Here is a 17,568-nt window from a genome sequence, read left to right on the forward strand (position 1 = left end):
GGTCAGCATTTCCACAGCACTTCCTTGCCCAATAAATTTAACATTTAGTCACATGAATAACAAGACACTGCCAACATCTTGGTTTTACACAGCTTTAAGAAAAGACTACAAGATTAGAATAAGGTATCTAGTGTAAATAGGATAACTTTCTAATACAGAAATACATACTGCCTTTCCAACTTCAATTTTATTTCTTCCATTTCACTATGCCATGATTGCCTCACACTACAGTCTATCAATCCCCATATACATCGTTGGCACATTTTCAGTCGCCCTGTTGGCATACACTGCTAGCGACTAGAGGAAGAGGCTATCAACATTCTATAAACTATATTTAACCAGGCAAAGTTTATCAGCACTTGCTGTCTGGTCCCTTCTGTGATGTGAAAAGTTGACAATTCTTGGGTTACAACATTGTCTACATTCCAATTTTAACAGAGAGCTTTAAATCACTGACTGTGATACTCACAAAGCTTTTACAATGTTTTCTGTTCAAATCTTTTTATGAGTTCTTCTGCTCCAGACACTGGTAGGCTTTATATAGACTTACCTAACATACTTATCTGGAACTCAATTTTGGCAAAAAGCAACCTGGGGGCCTCTAAAATGAATTTATAACTTTTAGAGCCATCTGTATTAATTTCCTAGGGCTGCCATAGCAAATGATTAAAAACTGGGTGGCCTGAAACAACAGAACGTATGCTCTCACAGTCCTGGAGGTTAGGAGTCGACACCAAGGCGCCGGCAGACCTGCTGCCTTCTGAAGACTGTTCCCTTGCTCTGCTCGCTGCTGGCGGCTGCCAGCAAGCCTTGGCATTGCTTGGCTTAGAACTCCGTTCTCGGCTGTCTTCACGTGACCTTCTCCACCGCGCATCTTCTCCCCTTCTCTTCTCTTCTACTGACATTTGTCATTGGATTTAAGACTCACTATAATCCAGGATGGTTTCATCTCAAGATTGTGATCTTACTTACATTTGCAACGACACTTTTCAAAAAAAAAGGATGCATTTACAGGTGCCAGGTAGACCTATCTTTTGGGGAGACAACCATTCAATCCACTATACCCTCCATTCCTTAGGATATATTTTTCTTACTTTTGTGTAATATATATATTTATACAGAAAAGTATATATGTGTGTGTATAGATACACCTACGCAGATATGTGCAGTTTACAGAATAATTATGAAGTGTATATCCACAACCACAAGCCAGGTCAAGGAAAAGGACTTCACCAGCAATCTTGGGGTTTCCTGTGTCCCCTCCTTGAGCCCAGTACCCTCCCTCCCCTGAGAGGTAACCTCTGGCTCTTCTTTACAGTTTTACTTGATATGTATGTGTCCCTAAACCATAATGTTAAATTTTACAACTACATAATTAGAATCATACTGTATGTTTCTTCATTAGATTCACTTCTTTTATTCAACATTATATTTGTGAAGAGCATCTGTGGTAGGTAGTGATAGTTAACTGCTATAAAGTATTTCATTATATCAACAGAGCCCAGTTTATTTATTCACTGTGCTATCGATGCAGATTCAGGTATTTCTAGCTTTTAACTGCTACAAACAATTATTAAAAATTTCTCTGGGGGACCTTGTGCAAGTTCTTCTCTGGAGTATATACCTAGGAGCAGAATGCTGGATCACGGGGTATACGTACCTTCAGCTCTACTAGATAATGTCAAGATGTATTCCAAAACCTTAAACTATCATTAAGTCTTAAAGATATCTGAGAGGATATCACAGCTATAAAAACGTGCCACTGTGAAAAAGAAACAGAATCACAGAAAACAAAAACACAATAAAAAATAATGGAAACAGTAGATTACATAGCAGAATGGACACAACTACAATATGACTTAGTGAACTGAAAGGAATTTTTCTTGATATATAATATAAACAAACATGATTAAATGTTAGAAGAGTAAGAATAAATGGATAATAGATCTAAAAATTCCGACATCCACATAATAAGAGGACTAGAACAAGAAAGCAATTACAATGGAGAAGAGGGAATAATCAGGGATATAACAGAGAAAATGTCCAGAGAACTGAAAAATAATACTAACAATAGCTAACACCTATATAATGTTCACAATATGCCAGAGTTCCATGCATTACATATAATTAAAATATATATATACCTATATATAAACATACATATGCAGATAAATTCATTATAATAAACCTGTTGTATAATTATTATCACCCCTTCTTTACAGATGAGGAAATGGAAGCATGAAGTGTTAATAATGAAGCTAAGCTCACACAGTGGTTCATGGGTACACAGTGAAGCAGGGCGTAGAGCCCGGGCTCAAGCTCACACAGTGGTTCATGGGCACACGGTGGAGCAGGGCATAGAGCCCAGGCTCAAGCTCACACAGTGGTTCATGGGCACATAGTGAAGCAGGGCGTAGAGCCCGGGCTCAAGCTCACACAGTGGTTCATGGGCACACGGTGGAGCAGGGCATTGAGCAAGGGCTCAAGCTCACACAGTGGTTCATGGGCACACGGTGGAGCAGGGTGTAGAGCCCAGGCTCAAGCTCACACAGTGGTTCATGGGCACACGGTGGAGCAGGGCGTTGAGCCAGGGCTCAAGCTCACACAGTGGTTCATGGGCACATGGTGGAGCAGGGCGTAAAGCCCGGGCTCAAGCTCACACAGTGGTTCATGGGCACACGGTGGAGCAGGGCGTAGAGCCCGGGCTCAAGTTCACACAGTGGTTCATGGGCACACGGTGGAGTAGGGCGTAGAGCCCAGGCTCAAGCTCACACAGTGGTTCATGGGCACATGGTGGAGCAGGGCGTAGAGCCCGGGCTCAAGCTTACACAGTGGTTCATGGGCACACGGTGGAGCAGGGCGTAGAGCCCGGGCTCAAGTTCACACAGTGGTTCATGGGCACACGGTGGAGCAGGGCGTAGAGCCCGGGCTCAAGCTCACACAGTGGTTCATGGGCACACGGTGGAGCAGGGCGTAGAGCCCGGGCTCAAGCTCACACAGTGGTTCATGGGAACACGGTGGAGCAGGGCGTAGAGCCCGGGCTCAAGCTCACACAGTGGTTCATGGGCACATGGTGGAGCAGGGAGTAGAGCCCGGGCTCAAGCTCACACAGTTGTAGGAAAGTAAGGTTTTCCTCAAGCAAAACATTTGCTTACATTAGAGTTCTTATTGGCAATACTGGGTGTAAGACAAACAGTAGCTTCAAAGTTCTGGGGAATGTAGGAAATATGTGAGAAATAGTTTTACCTAATATTAATTTTGGCTATTTCCAAAAGGTGAGATTTGGATGATTTTTTACACCTTCTTTGAACTTTTAAAGTTTCTTATAAGATCATATATTTTTATTAAAATGTCTCTCATGAACTACAACAAGTATACTAATACAGGGTATTAATAATTGGGTAGGTTGGGGGAAAAATACAGTAAATGTAAGATATAGACTATAGTTAGTAGTAATAGTTTGATGATGCTCTGTCATAGTTTGTAACAAATGTCTCACAACAATGTAAGGTGTTGGTGGTGGAGTGATGTATGGGAACCCTGTATAATGATATGCATGTTTATTTTGTAAGTTCACAGCTTTTATTATACACTTGTTTATGTATGTTCATGTATGAATAGTTATACTTCAATAAAATGTTATTTAAAAACAACTAAACTTAATATAAAATAAGTTCACATGGATTTAATTTCTTAAATATTACAAATGAAACAATAAATGCACTGGAAAAAGGCAGGGTAATATTCTCTCATTAAGAGGAATGGGAGTAAGGAGGATGACCATTCAAAGAAAGATTTTTTTAAAAAAAGAAACCATAAAGGAGAAAACTAACATTTCATTGCATAAAAATGTTTAAATTCCAATAAGACACAAGTTAAAAGATATATGACAGACTAGGAGAATATTTGCTATATAGCAAAGACCTAATATATTCATAATGTAAACAATACCAAAAAATCTATAAGAAAATATCTTTTTTTTCAAAGAAAGAAAATAGAAACAAGCAAAAACTATAAACAGGCAATTCACAGAAGAAGAAATACTAGTAGTCAATACCCACTCAGCACTTCCTATATTCAGGGGAAAAATGACAAAAATTTAAAAGATTAATAGTACATAGTGTTGTGTTATGTATGAGGAAACAAGCAGTCATATCCTTTCCTGGAGAGAGAGAAATGCTACATTCGAGAGGATAATTTCACAGTATCTGTCAAAATCATTTGACAGCCTTTCTAGAGATGTCTAGTTTTTGCAAATACTTCCTTTTGAACCCAAAGAAGTAGTGCAGCAAAGTTTGCAGGTGACACACATGTGCTGTTCATGTGGACTTGTCTTCCCCAGGTGAGAAGGGTCTGAGCCCAAAATGTCTTGATAGTCCCCTCCTACTTAGTAGGCACACAGGAGGATCCAAAGGAAAGCTTGAATCCTCTGCAATAAACAGTCCTTGGAGAAAGAGCTGGAAGCTTACTAGTGGGCTTCTCATCTAGAGAGTGACCCCAGCTGCCCCCTCTGCAGCTGCTGAGATTTCTAGAATTTATATTAGAGGAGGAATTTTCCATCTGCTCGATATGATATGAAATGATATGATAAATGACATATGAGATATAATAAAAACACATATTTCTGTGCATTCTGACAATACAGGTATTTGAATACATGCATATTCCTTAGATTAGTCATTTCTTGTTTTTATTCATGATGTGACGTCCACAGCTGCCAATCATTCAGTTGGGACTGAGACCAACAAATTGGAAAGCCGTAGTAATGAGAACACATGGTGTTGCTTCTTTGAACAAAACAATTGGTGCTCACGTTATTTCTACCATCTCTAAAGGCAGGAAACAAAATCTCAGAGGAAGCGTGAAACGCAGTTCGGATTCCCTGAATCCTGACTAGTTTATTTACCATTCCCCCTTCATCCTTCCTCCCTGTCCAGATGGTTTTCTTCTTTGTTTCCCAAACTGAATTATGCTCCCTGCTTTTAAGCCCCTAAATACTTCCCAGGCATTCCTCTTTAGTTCCTCACAAACAGAAATCATAACCTCTTACCTTTGCCGAATTATGCTGGGGTTAGCTGTCACTAAATGACTTTTGGAGCCAACATCTTTAATGTATTCACTTGACAGAGGAGGAAGATTGCATCTAAAGAAACAAGGAGAAATTTTTAGAAGGATTTATATACTTTTAAGGCAAGCCAGTTAAAATGGCACAAATAGGAATATACTAATTCCAGCTCAACTCACAGATAACTGCTTTACCACTCTTCCCTTTAATAAACATTAGATGACTAACCATCAGCATCTTCAAAATGCTGTCATAAACACTGGCCCCATTTTAGAAGAAAGAAAAGGTTAGCCAGAGACGTCAGTGGCCCATGAGAGGAGAGAGCAGTAGCTAGGTTGTACTTCCTCCATTCAAAATATTCTTGTGGTAGCAAGATGGGGAGTCGTAACCTGAAATTAGACCTCAGAAGGGGCTGTGGCTCTCTGCCTGCCCATAAACCTCAAAAGACAGGGAAGAATTATATTTGTTTTTGGTTTTTCTTTCTCTCCCCCAAATTTAAATTATAACAGTATATTTAGGACAGGCTCTAACACCTAAATCAACGCTTGCCTGGCTTTTATGTACACAACCAACAAACCAGTTTATTACAGGTGAAGATAGAGTGCTTGTCATCTACAGGGTGATGATTCGGCCAAGAGAAGGGGTACAGGTGATGATAACCTGGTGCTGGAAAAGGCCCCACCCTCCCTCCTGCCCAGGTTGTGGTCCTCAACCACAAAGTCTTACAAATAGTCACCATAGAAAGTGGCCGTTGCAAACTCAGATTCCATGGCTTTCTGACTGTGGGACATTAGGCACGTTCATTCACCTCCCTTGCCTCAGTTTCTTCATTATATAAAATGAGGGTAATGCTTTTCCTCTCTTAGAAACTTGTTAAGAGGATTAAAAGAAGTAATGTATAGAAAGCCCCTGCCACGATGCCTGGCACATAGTAAAAGCTCAAAAAATTATATCTCAAAAAATCACAGAAATAGAACTTAATATACATTTTTTGTTTATGAAAAATCCAAGTGAGTCTGTAGTTTCTACTCCGTTTTCTTTTGTTACTGTGTCCTAATTTCTGTCATTTCCACCCATAACGCTAACTTGACTCCCACCACATCAGGACACCTCGATTTGTTATCACTTCAGCAAGTCAGAGCATCATGTACAGCATGTACAGGGTTGCTTGTGTTCATGGCACAGGTGTTTACTTTGAGAAATAGGAAATTGATTGCTAGTATTAGATGATGCGTTTTAAAATATCTAAGCCAAAAAAAAACAATTACAGCTTTGATAAATTCTATTCCGGGAAGACCTTTTGAACCGTAATCTGGTACATTATTGTGTACAGATAAGATTTGGGGTCTCCTCTCTAGCTCCATCTATCTAATCACCCTAGGTCTAAAGATACGCTACCTGCTACCTGAGCATACTGAGCAGAGGCCCATGCATGGCCAGCTCTAGGGAAGGTGTTACTTTCTTTAAATTCTTTTCGATCTACATCTCCGCCATCACTCTATCAACATTCTGCTTAACTCCGTGCCCTCACTCTAAGCACAGGCACTCACTAATGCCACCTTGTACACAATGCAAATTCTGTCTTGATTATTTGCGATAAATAGGGACCCACTAGGTAACACCCTAAGATGCTTGGGCCTAGAATTCTACAGGTTAACTTTAAAATAGTTCTTTCTCCTAAACACTGTAACACACATACTCACACCCTAAGGAACAATATAAAAAAATACACTTATTATGCTGCCTTCTTCTATATTTTCTTAAGACTGCTTGACAGCTAAATCAATTAACTTCTCTCAGTTGGTGAGTATATTATCTATCCTTTCTTCTTAATACAGTTTTTGGGAAGGGTACATAAACTCCAGACACAAAAGCAATTTGAAAGCTGAAACTAAAATATATAAAAGTGTGACCATTAGGGGGTATTCGTGTAATGACAGAATCTGAGTTTTCACGGAGTTGAAAGGCTTGAGAATTGCCCGCCCTCACCTCCCCATAAATATTGGATAGCGGGGCACGGCAAGGGTGATGGTGCTTCGCGGGTCACACATCCGAGCTGGGAAGGGTTTGTCCCCCGCCTCGCTCTTCTCTGCTTCCTCCTCAACCTTCACCTAAAACCAAAACATGGGAGCGGGTGCGCGCGGCGCCCAGGGCCTCTGCTTTCTCACCCTCCCCTCTCCAAGTGATTCCATCCACTCCTAGAGAATTAAACACTGCCCCAGCCCAGCGTCGCCCACTCCTTCCACCCTCACAGCCCTGGTGGTGACCCTCAGGTGCGTGCCTACCTCAGAGCCTTGGAAACGGCTGATCCTCTGCCTCGGGGGAAATGACGGGGGGCCCCGCCTAGACCCTGGGTGCCCTCAGAAGCGCTTCCCTCTGCCACCTGCATCTGATTAGCCCCATCATAGCCCTGGCACACTCCAAGTGATGTCCTGGTGGGACTGTTCAATAGTCCATCTCCAGACCCAGCTTAAGGCTCAGTCCATTGTAGGTGCTCAATAAACCATGCATGGACTTAAGAGAACTGTCTTGTTATTTCCCCCTTTCCCTATTGTTTGTCTACACAGCAAAAAATCATAGTAATTCCAATGGAGTGTCCTACACCCGTAAAATCTATGGTAGGGCACCGCCACGAGGTAGAGAAGGATCGCCCACTCTGCTGCCGGCTTTGCCAAGTGTGATAAAACGTCGTTCCAGGAGCCCACCTCCGGCTCTGTGAGAGGGACCGGGCTCTCCCCCAAATACACAGTGTCCCTGAAACCCTCTCCAGTAGAGCCTTTACTCTCCCCAGCTCCACTCAGCTCAAAGTCAAAGGCGGTTTAGTGTTCTCTTAGTTACCTTCTGCCTGCTCTAGACCATGACTCAATTATCCTTAAAAAGGAACACAAAACCAAAGTCCCCCTGCCCTTGGCTCAGCTCTGCTGTCCCCAGGTTGCTGCGTTCCTCAGGCACCCTGGCCACTGAGCCTTGACCTCTGCTTCCTAGTAATTCCCGCTTCAGTGAGACTTCGGGGCCTTCCTAAACGCTCCCTCTCCCCCACAGCATCACCTCAGACTTCCCTCACTTCCTCATAAAGGAGATCTTCATTTTTCACATCGTCTCTGATCTTCCTCCCAAAGAGCTCCACCTCTGAAAGCTTCTACTCCAGTGGATCCTTTCCTACTTCTGCATCTGGTCATTCCACTTCTCCCTCCCCTTCCACCACCACAGGCTCTGAGTGACCTTGTCTTTTGGTCCCTGCCTTTGGTACCATACCTCTCATGACTCAGTTCCTCTAAAGCCTGGACGCCACACTTTCTCTGTCCCTTCTTCCCTCTCACCCAGCTAACCCCAAACCTGGATCAGGCCCATACTTGTGGCCGTTGCTTCTGCTGCGTTGTTTCTGGCTGCCAGGCGTGTCGGGTCAAAGTCGCCCAACACCGCGGGCTGGTGCTGCCACAGGTTCACGGTCTCTGCCCTTGGCGGGGCCCCTGTGAACAGTGCCTGGCCCGCCCCCGCAGCAGCCTGTTTTCCACCAGAACTAAACGCATGTCTGCTCTCCCCCTGTGAAGCTTCGCTCCTGCTCAACATTTACTCTCTTCCATCCACCATACTCCTAGTCATGCACAGAGCAAATCGCTCTTCAAGTTCCACTTGCTACTTACAAATGCTTTCGTAGAAAACTTCAAAAAAGGGGTAGAATGAATTGAATAAGTTAACATTTTAATTCATAGAGCGTTATCCACAACTGAAGAACAATTTAAAAGGTTCTACTTATCCAACCGTATGATCTCAAATAAAATGTGAGCTTTCTCCCTGCTTGCTTTATGCACAGCAGACCTGCTCTGTCTGCTCCAGCAAAGCCTTTCTTGACTTTGAACTTGCTCCCGCCCTCCCCTAAAGGAACTTGCACACGTGCATGAAGGCAACTCAGGAGCTCAGTATCAGGGCTTCATCACAAGTGACTGGTTCTGAAAGGCCCCAGGGCTTATGGGAGGGGCGGGGGAGGGGGAGCAGGCAGGGGCCATGCAGTGGGGACGCTCTCTTACCGCATGACAAAACTCGCTTCATCTATTTGACGGCCACAGCCACTCTTCTTCAGAATCCCACCATTTCCCACCACCGCGCAGTTCTTCAAGGGCAGCTGGAAGGGGATTGCCTAGCAACAGAAAACAGGCGGGTTTTCAGTGCGGAGAACACACAACTGCTCGCAAAAATCACTGTTTGTAACAGACTGTTCGGAGGGATGTGATTGAAGACCGGGCGAGGCAGAAAGAGCGTGAGGAAAGAAAAGAGGTCAGGAAGTTTGTCAGGAACAGACGAGGCCGATCCTTTGAGATTAAAAACAGAAGCAAAACAAGGAAAACCTTCCCTGCAGTGTAGTTAAATACCAGCATTATTGCCTGTCCCTAATTTCCCACGCACATAGTAGAAGGTGTCTCCCGGGGAAAACGGAAAAATCCGAGCTAAGCACAGGATGAGCTGAACTCAAATAAATTCTACTCCCCTTTTTGAAGGCAATTTCGTCCCTTCGTACAATCAGCCACTCATTCGACCCAAGTTCCTGAGCATATCCTGTGCTAACTGTTTGGAGATCTGAGGATAGAGAAATCACAGGATTCAGAATTCAGGATTGGGAAGGGAAGAGACGGAGGGGTGTGGAAAGTGTGAGCGTGTCTATTTATGTGACAAACTCTAATGTACTGTGGAGTATCTGTAAAAGTGGTATTCCCAAAAGCTATGGAACCCCATAGAGGAGGGAGAAGGCATAGCTGCCATGCAGACTCAGGAAAAGCTTCCCCATGGGAGATGAATCTTAGAGGACGGGCAGGATTTGGCCAGGCAGAGAAAGCACCCTAAGCAAAGGCACATACGAACGAGAGCAAATGCTGGGTTCGTGGGCAACCCTCGGAGTGGCTCTATCAAGAACTCAGGAGGCAGGCGACGCAGGTCAAACCAGAGCTCACGTGACTTAGTGCTGCAAACACTGAACTGGACTGCAAGGAAAATTTTCAGTGTACTTCAGTGTTCTGTGACATGCTATTTATAGGACCCAGGAATATGGAAAACCAGCAGTCGCCTCTGACAGTGAAATGCGTCACTCGGCCTCTTCCAGCTGGGTCAGCAAGAACCTCCAGGTACAGAATTACCTGCTGCTGAAGCCATGCACAGCAGCTGGAGTTCCTTGGGGCAAAGACCTTACACATCCCTTTGACCTTATATATACCTTACATATACATAACTGGTGCCGAAAACTATGATTCTGATATTAAGCAGGCCAGCCCGGTTGAAGTTCCAGGAAATAATATGGATTATACCAAAAGATTAAATGGAGTAAATATATAAATATACAGTATAAAGGCCTCGCATAAGCATGATGTCATTAAACCATTAAAAATAAATTCCAGGAGTCTCTGTCGTCACTGGTAGCTGTGGTAGGCACTTAATGCCACGTAAGAGGATTTCTCTCTCTGGCTTTCTAATACATAAAAAGAGCAGCTGGAGCTCTGGCTATATTGTTGGTAAAGATGCAGTACTTAAGTGTGCTGCCTAAGCCAGTGAAGTGAAGAATTCTCTGCATTCCTACAACATAGACCAGTCCCGTGAACTCCAGAGCAGGAGACAGAGGAGGGACAGGCAAGGAGCAGCACCTGGCATGTCCAGGATGGCACGTGGCATTTTTCTCAGTCACTCCTGATAAGAAGGTTTGGAATCAACACTAGAAATGCATCAGTTAGATCCATAATTTTCAGATGTAGTCAGAAGCATTTATGTTCAGGTTAGCTGTTCATTTATTCTACAAGCACTTACTAAGTGCCTGCTGTGTGCCAGGCACTGTCCTGGGTGATGGGGACACAAGTAAAAATCCTCGTTCCCAACGGACCTTACATTTTTCTGGGGGAAAAAGATTTTTTAAAAAGTATATCAGACTGGGACACTGCAGAAAGAAATAAAGCATTGGTATGAGAGGATGAGGGAGCAGCAGGGAATGCTTTGGAAGAGGAACTGCAATTTTAAATAGGGTGTTCAGAGGCCTCAATGAAGACATGTGTCTCAGGGTGCCAGGGCTGCTATGACCAAGTACCACCTCTGGACGGCTTAAACAACAGAAATTCATTGTCTCACAGTCTTGGAGGCTGGAAGTTCAAGATCAAGGTGTCTGCAGGAGAAGGCTTTTACTTAACCTGTGGTGTTCTGGTGTGTGGCTTACCAGCAACCCTGAGCTCAGTCTCTGCCTCAGTGGCACGGCTGTCTGTCTCCACCTTTCTCTTGTGTCCAACTTTCCTCTGCTTGTCAGGGCCCCAGTCATATTGGATGAAAGCCCATTCCCATTGAGCTTGACCTCACCTTAACTAATAAGGCATCTTCAAAGAGCCTATTCACAGATGTGTTCACATCCTTAGGACCAGGAGTTAAGACATGAACATGTTTTTATGGAGGACGTGATTCAATCCGTAACAGTCCGCTCTCTGAACCCCCAGAAGACATGTTTTCCCCACATGAAAATATATTCACCTCTTCCCAACATCCCCAAAGCCTTAAGCCATCTCAGTAACAACTCTAAGTCATAGGTACGATCTATCCTGGGGCAAAATTTCCTTCCATCTATGGACCTGTGAAACCTAGACAACAAGTGGTCTGCTTCCAAATTACACCGGTGGGGCACGCATAGGATAGACACTGCCATTGCAGAAAGTAGAATTTAGGAGGAAAAAAGGGTCATGAGTGCCAGGCAAGTCTGAAATCCTACAGGACAAATACTATTAGATTTCAAGGCCCGAGAGCAATCTGTGGCTCCATGCTTTGTTTTTCAAGCTTACTAGAGTGATAGTCTCACTTTTTTGGCCCATGGAGGTCTCTGGAGCTCAGACTTTTGCATCCATGGCTCTATCCTTGGAATCATTCTTCCTTAATTTTATTCCATCTTTGTCCCTTTCCATACAGGCTGGCAGTGTTTCTGCTTACAAGAAATTATCAAAAACTGTTGCTTGCAACTCAGGGGGTCCAAGCCATCAGACAAAAGGATCTTCCATAGATCTCTTCTGGATAACTGCATTTCCAATTTTACTTACTCTGAGATAGTTGATTGGATCTGAGTCATATGCCTAATCTCTTTGGCAAATGGTTGTTCTCACAGAGGTAAGACGGAAGAGAAAAGAGCCTGCTGTGTATGAACTAGTGAGCAAAGAAGAGAAAAGTTGGAGAGAGGATTAGAGACTGAACTGATGGGGAGGTTGGGAGGACAAATTCTGTAGGGCCTTGAAGGGTACTTCAAAGGCTCTGGTTCTTACTCTAAGATGAGCAGCAAGTCAATGTAGGCTGAACAGTATAGTGACATTACAATCTATTCTGGCAAAATCACTCTGCCATGCCTAGGGTATAAGATGTAAAAGAGAAGAAAGACAGAGACCAATTAGGAGTCTCCTGTAGCAATCCAGGCTAGTGGTGTTAGCTTGGAGCTAGAGAACAGCAGTGGGATGACAAGAAGAGGGCACATTCTAAAGACGTTTTGGAGAAAGGACTGATTGGAACTGTTGATGCAATAGAAATAGAGTAAAAGTAAGGAAGTGAAGATGACTCCAAGGTTTTTGGACTGAACAACCAGAAAGGCAGACTTGCCATTTACTGGGATATGGAAGATTAGAGGAGTGCATTAGGGTTAGGAGCTCAGTTTTAGATAAGCCAAATAAGAGACGTCCATTTGATGTCTAAGTAGACAATTAAGTACAGGAGGCTGCAGGCAGGCAGCTGGTGTGGTCTGGAGCTGGAGAGTTGGGTGTGATCAGCATATACTAGGTATTAAAAGTCGTGAGACCAGATAGTGAGTGGGTGTAGATAGAAAAGAGACAAGGGTTAATAACTGGGCCCTGGGGCCCTCAACAAGAAGTCAGGAGGTGGAGGGCAAGCAGTAAAGGAGACTCAGAAGGAGTGGTCAGTAAAATGGAAGAAAAAACAGAAAAAAGTGGCATTCAGGAGGACAAAGTTTTTTTTTTTAAGTGTCTCAAAAAAGAAGGGGAGAAAGTTGTGTCCAGTGCTGCTTAGATATTAAGATAACAATTGAAAAGTGACACTGGATTTCAAAACAAGGTCACTGGTGACCTTGGCAAAGACAGATTCTGTTCAGTGGTGAGGACGAAAGTCTGATCTGAGTTCAGCAAATTATACATATATATTTGCATACCTATTTGTATATAGTTTATTTGAAAAGTGTGTTCTCATCCTCCACTAATGTTTAGTTGTGTTTATAAAAGCCAACTTAAACTTCTCCTCAAAGGTTGTTAAAGAGAGGTTCCTGCACCAGGTGGAAGGGCAATTCCAGGTTTCCAGGCATGAGTCTGTGCACAGAACAAGCAGATGTGGGAAGCAGCAGTAGAAGTAGCAGCAACCCACACATGGCTACAAACACTTCCTCCTACCTTCCTAATTGGGGGACTGTGGAACAAGTGGTCAAATGCCACTCAAGTCCACTTTCAGTGTTTAAAGAGGGGATAATATCACATTGAATTATCTGCTGCTCAATGAGATAATGTATATAAAGCATCTAGCCAAGCCAATAGCAGGGTGGGCAACTCATCTTCCTTCCCTCCTTTTTCTCATTCCTTTCTTCCTTCAAGCAGTGTTCACTGATATGTTCAAGTCATGAGATGCCTAGATTTCACTGGGTTTTGTGGAACATAAAAAAGTAGAGATTTTGCTAAATCTTTCTTAACTAGGAATAGTTTCATCAAGAGAAAATTTAATGATATACATGCACTATAAAATTCCAAACACAACCACTCATGTCTGGGGTGGGGGAGAAGGGAACTATTTCTTTTTTTGGATAACATTTGTTTGCTACTTATTCATTTTGTTAACTGCTGGCCCTAATATAATAGATTTCATTCCATTCCATTTCATTTCTACAAATATTTACTGAGTGCCTAAGTGTACTCTTCTAGGAATTGGTAATACTGAACAATAACAGCAAAGTTTAAATATATAAAGTTTATATATATATAAAGAAGGTATTTATTGAAAAGATGCCACAGAAATTTTTTTAGCTCATTGAGATAACACTGTCATTTTATTTTAGACGCAGAATATCTCAACTTAGCAATGGCCAAGGCTTTCCAGAAAAAAGTGTGAACAAGGTGTGTCCTTTCTTGAGTGTACCACATATCAATCATATGAATATTATAATTTTGGCTTAATTCGTTTTGGTGGGGAAGACGTAAGAAGTGTTTTCATTTAAGGTACTGCACCCTTTCTTTTCAAGTTTATCTCCCTGTACCCATGCAAGAAAATAGCTACTAGACCTGAGACTATAGTAACCTAAACACAACTCCTGCCAATCTTAAAAAATATTACTCTAAATTGAAGAGTGGATTTGGCAGATTAGCTATAGGGATGAGCTCAAAATCTTTGTCAACTCTTGCTCAACCACTAACTCATCCAAATTTTTTTACAAATTTTCCCCGCTATCTTTACTCCACCTGATAATGGCCATCTTCTAATGTAACTTGCATTCTCTTAAGAAAAGAGCCAGGAGCAAGCAATAAAGTATAGTAATTGTAAAAAAAAAATTCACAACACTCAGGAAGTAACAACACTATTAAATTAACCATCTGGACTCCATCTCTGATTTGCCAGGGCCCCAACCTCTCAGTGCCTCACTGGAAGCTGGACATGAAATAACTGTCCTTTTTTCAAACTTTGTCCTATTTTCCCCCTGTAATTATAAGAATTTAAATAAAGTGTTGAACTTCTTCAGCAAACTCTTAAGTCCTATAAAAATGTAAGCTATTAGTATGTTATTACCTACTAAAAAATTTAATTCCTGAGAAAAATCATGATATTGTTTGACAACTAGAATATGTGGTCTATCTCTATGAGAGAGATTTTCAATTTCAGTGATTTATATAGACTTTGAGCAAAATATTAATTTTGATACTGATACTTTAAGGGGATATGCATTCCTTTTATCAATCAATGAGTTTTCTAAAATACACATTTTTATATGAGTAACTGAGAGCACCATACCTTTTTGTTCACCATTCTATATCCAGACTAAGGACAGGTTCAATAAGTTAATTATTTAATCAGCAGATATTCATTGAGCACCTAATCTATTTTCGGCAATGCTCGGCCTAAAGCAGCATTTTTTAATGTCCAAGTGGACGTATAATTGAATCTGCCAGCTTGAAAAGCAAACGTGAGCTCCACCTCTCTTGTATTTTATAAAGCTGTCTCAGAATCTGATTTCTGAAATACCCCCTTATGCTTATCATCTTCCACAGCTTGCACCACCCGTGCCTCTTAAATAGCCTAATGCCTAACTCCCCTTTTCATTCAGCATCTGTTCTGGATGCTGACATTATAACAGGAAATTCAGAATCTAACCAACGTGATAGGAAAGTGCAGAATGCTATGAAGTTAGCGACGCTCTCTCTGAGGAAGTGACATTTAGTTTGAGATCCTTACGTTTTCAGGAATACCAAGAGTATTGGTCTGTTAAATAATCTTAGGAAGGTTAAAATAAAAGGGAAAAAAAACTGGGGCCTTTGAGGTTCTGTTGCACCAATGAAGGTGAAAAGATTTGTGAAAGTTAGCTTAGAAGACTTTTTCTGAAGCAACTGCAAATGCCAATTGCAAAAATATCTCTGGCTGCTAATATGACTTTTGGGAAAATGCTGTTAAAGCCCTGAAGAATTTAAACCCTGTTTTAATACCTCATGTAAATAACACCATAGCATCCCCCAGTGGTTTCTATAATTAAGTAAATGAAGCGGCATTCCAAAGCCAGATACCTCGCCTCTCCCTCCCCTCTCTGGCTCCTCCCCTCCCCAGGTGAGCCCTTAATCCCAGGCACCAGGTGATCTTGCTGCGCCTCCTCCTCTTCCTTCCAGCAGACACCACTGGTGGGCTTGGGTGGTAACTATGCTACTTCTAGGGGCAACCGGGCTTACCGCAGGAAAGCCTAACTGTGTTAGAGTCTGCACTTGCCTTGGAGAGGAGAGGGGAGGAAGGTCAGAGGTACATGGGGAGAAAGAAAACGCAAGCTGGTTAGTGGTTGGAGAAGGAGATAGGACAATGCCGTGGTAACTATTTGCACAGGAGTATGCGGCATTTTATTAGGAGCACTTCTGACTACAAATATTAATTAAATTGAGAGAGGCTATTTTTGAGGCAAGTCGACATTTTAAAAATCAGCATCATGCATTGATATAAAATCAGATTCTAAGAATAAAAAAAGTTCTATAAAACCACTACGGGGCACGATCAAAGATGAGGGGAAGACTGCAACGTTCCTTACATCCAAGTTACAAAAACCACCGACCTTAAACGTAGGCTTCTTGAGAACACCAGGAAACCACAAAGTTTGGAATCCTAGAAGCAACCGACCACGACTCTGCCCTGAGATGTCCACTCCACCTCCAAATCGAGAGGGGGCTTAGATCCCACGTGGCTGATGGGCGCCATTCTCCTGCTTGCAGGTGGAGGCACTCTCGGTTCCCTGGTGTGGTGGTTGACCATCTTCTCCTCCCTGTTAGCTGACCTGGGTAAGGTCAGGTGGGTAAGGTCACCCTAGAGGTGGAGTGGACATCACCACTGCAGGGTCCACAGGATGGAGGGATACAATATGGATGAGGGTGGACTTACTGGTCTTCTGCTACACAACCACACAATGGAAGAAACTGTGTCACTGATGTGGAGACCGTGGCTACGGGAGTTGCTAAGGGCAGGGACAGGGAAGAAGAGATGTGATATGGGGGCATTTTCAGGACTTGGAGTTGTCCTAAATGATACTGCAGGGTCAGATGCTGGACATTATATATCCTGCCATAACCCACTGTATGGACTGGGGGAGAGCGTCAACTACAATGTAAACTATTATCCATGTGGTGCAGCAGTGCTCCAAAATGTATTGACCAAAGGAAATGAATGAGCCACAATGATGAAAGATGCTGATGATGTGGGAAGAGTGGGGGGTGGGGGGAAGGGGGTAAATGGGAACCTCTTATATTTTTTAATGTAACATTTTCTGTGATCTACGTATCTTTAAAAAAAAAAGACAATTAAAAATAAATAAATAAAAACAAAAGCTCTGTGAGAAACAAAAAGACCTGAGCCCTGAGCACAACAGAAGGAGGCCCCAATGCCCCAGGGTTTATGAGAATTGAGCGGCCAATTGTATCGGATGAAGGAGATTAGTGACCAAGTAAATATCCTTAATTCAAAGAATTTATCTAAGCGACAAGCTCATATTTTGGAATGTTCCCCTTCTTTTTGAAGGTGTCAACAAAAGCCTTAGTCATTTTTAATTTAGTACAGGATATGCTGAATTATTATAATAACTCTCACCCTACTCCACTTCTTCAACCTAAAGTTCTCAGCTACTCTGAGTCATTTCTGTCCCGAGTTTGCTCTTGTTCCTTCAACTCCTCCTCAGCTCCTGTTTCACCTGGAGCCACAGGCACCGCCTTGTTGTGGTCAAATGGGAGCAGGGACCATACCTATTTCTGAATAAACACTTTCACAACTCT

General features: G+C 42.6%; 1 protein-coding gene across 1 annotated transcript in view; it reads right to left on the reverse strand.

Moving 5' to 3' along the window:
* Positions 1-17,568, reverse strand: part of ST8SIA1 (ST8 alpha-N-acetyl-neuraminide alpha-2,8-sialyltransferase 1) — a 149,596-nt gene that overhangs the window by 61,539 nt on the left and 70,489 nt on the right. The window contains exons 3-4 of the mRNA XM_004448656.3: positions 9,094-9,203; positions 5,051-5,143 (exon numbers count right to left, since the gene is read on the reverse strand). Of these exons, the coding sequence (XP_004448713.2) occupies positions 5,051-5,143; positions 9,094-9,203 (203 nt within the window). The remainder of the gene's footprint in view (positions 1-5,050; positions 5,144-9,093; positions 9,204-17,568) is intronic.

This window comes from Dasypus novemcinctus, chromosome 20, assembly GCF_030445035.2.
Source record: "Dasypus novemcinctus isolate mDasNov1 chromosome 20, mDasNov1.1.hap2, whole genome shotgun sequence".
Lineage (NCBI taxonomy): Eukaryota > Metazoa > Chordata > Mammalia > Cingulata > Dasypodidae > Dasypus > Dasypus novemcinctus.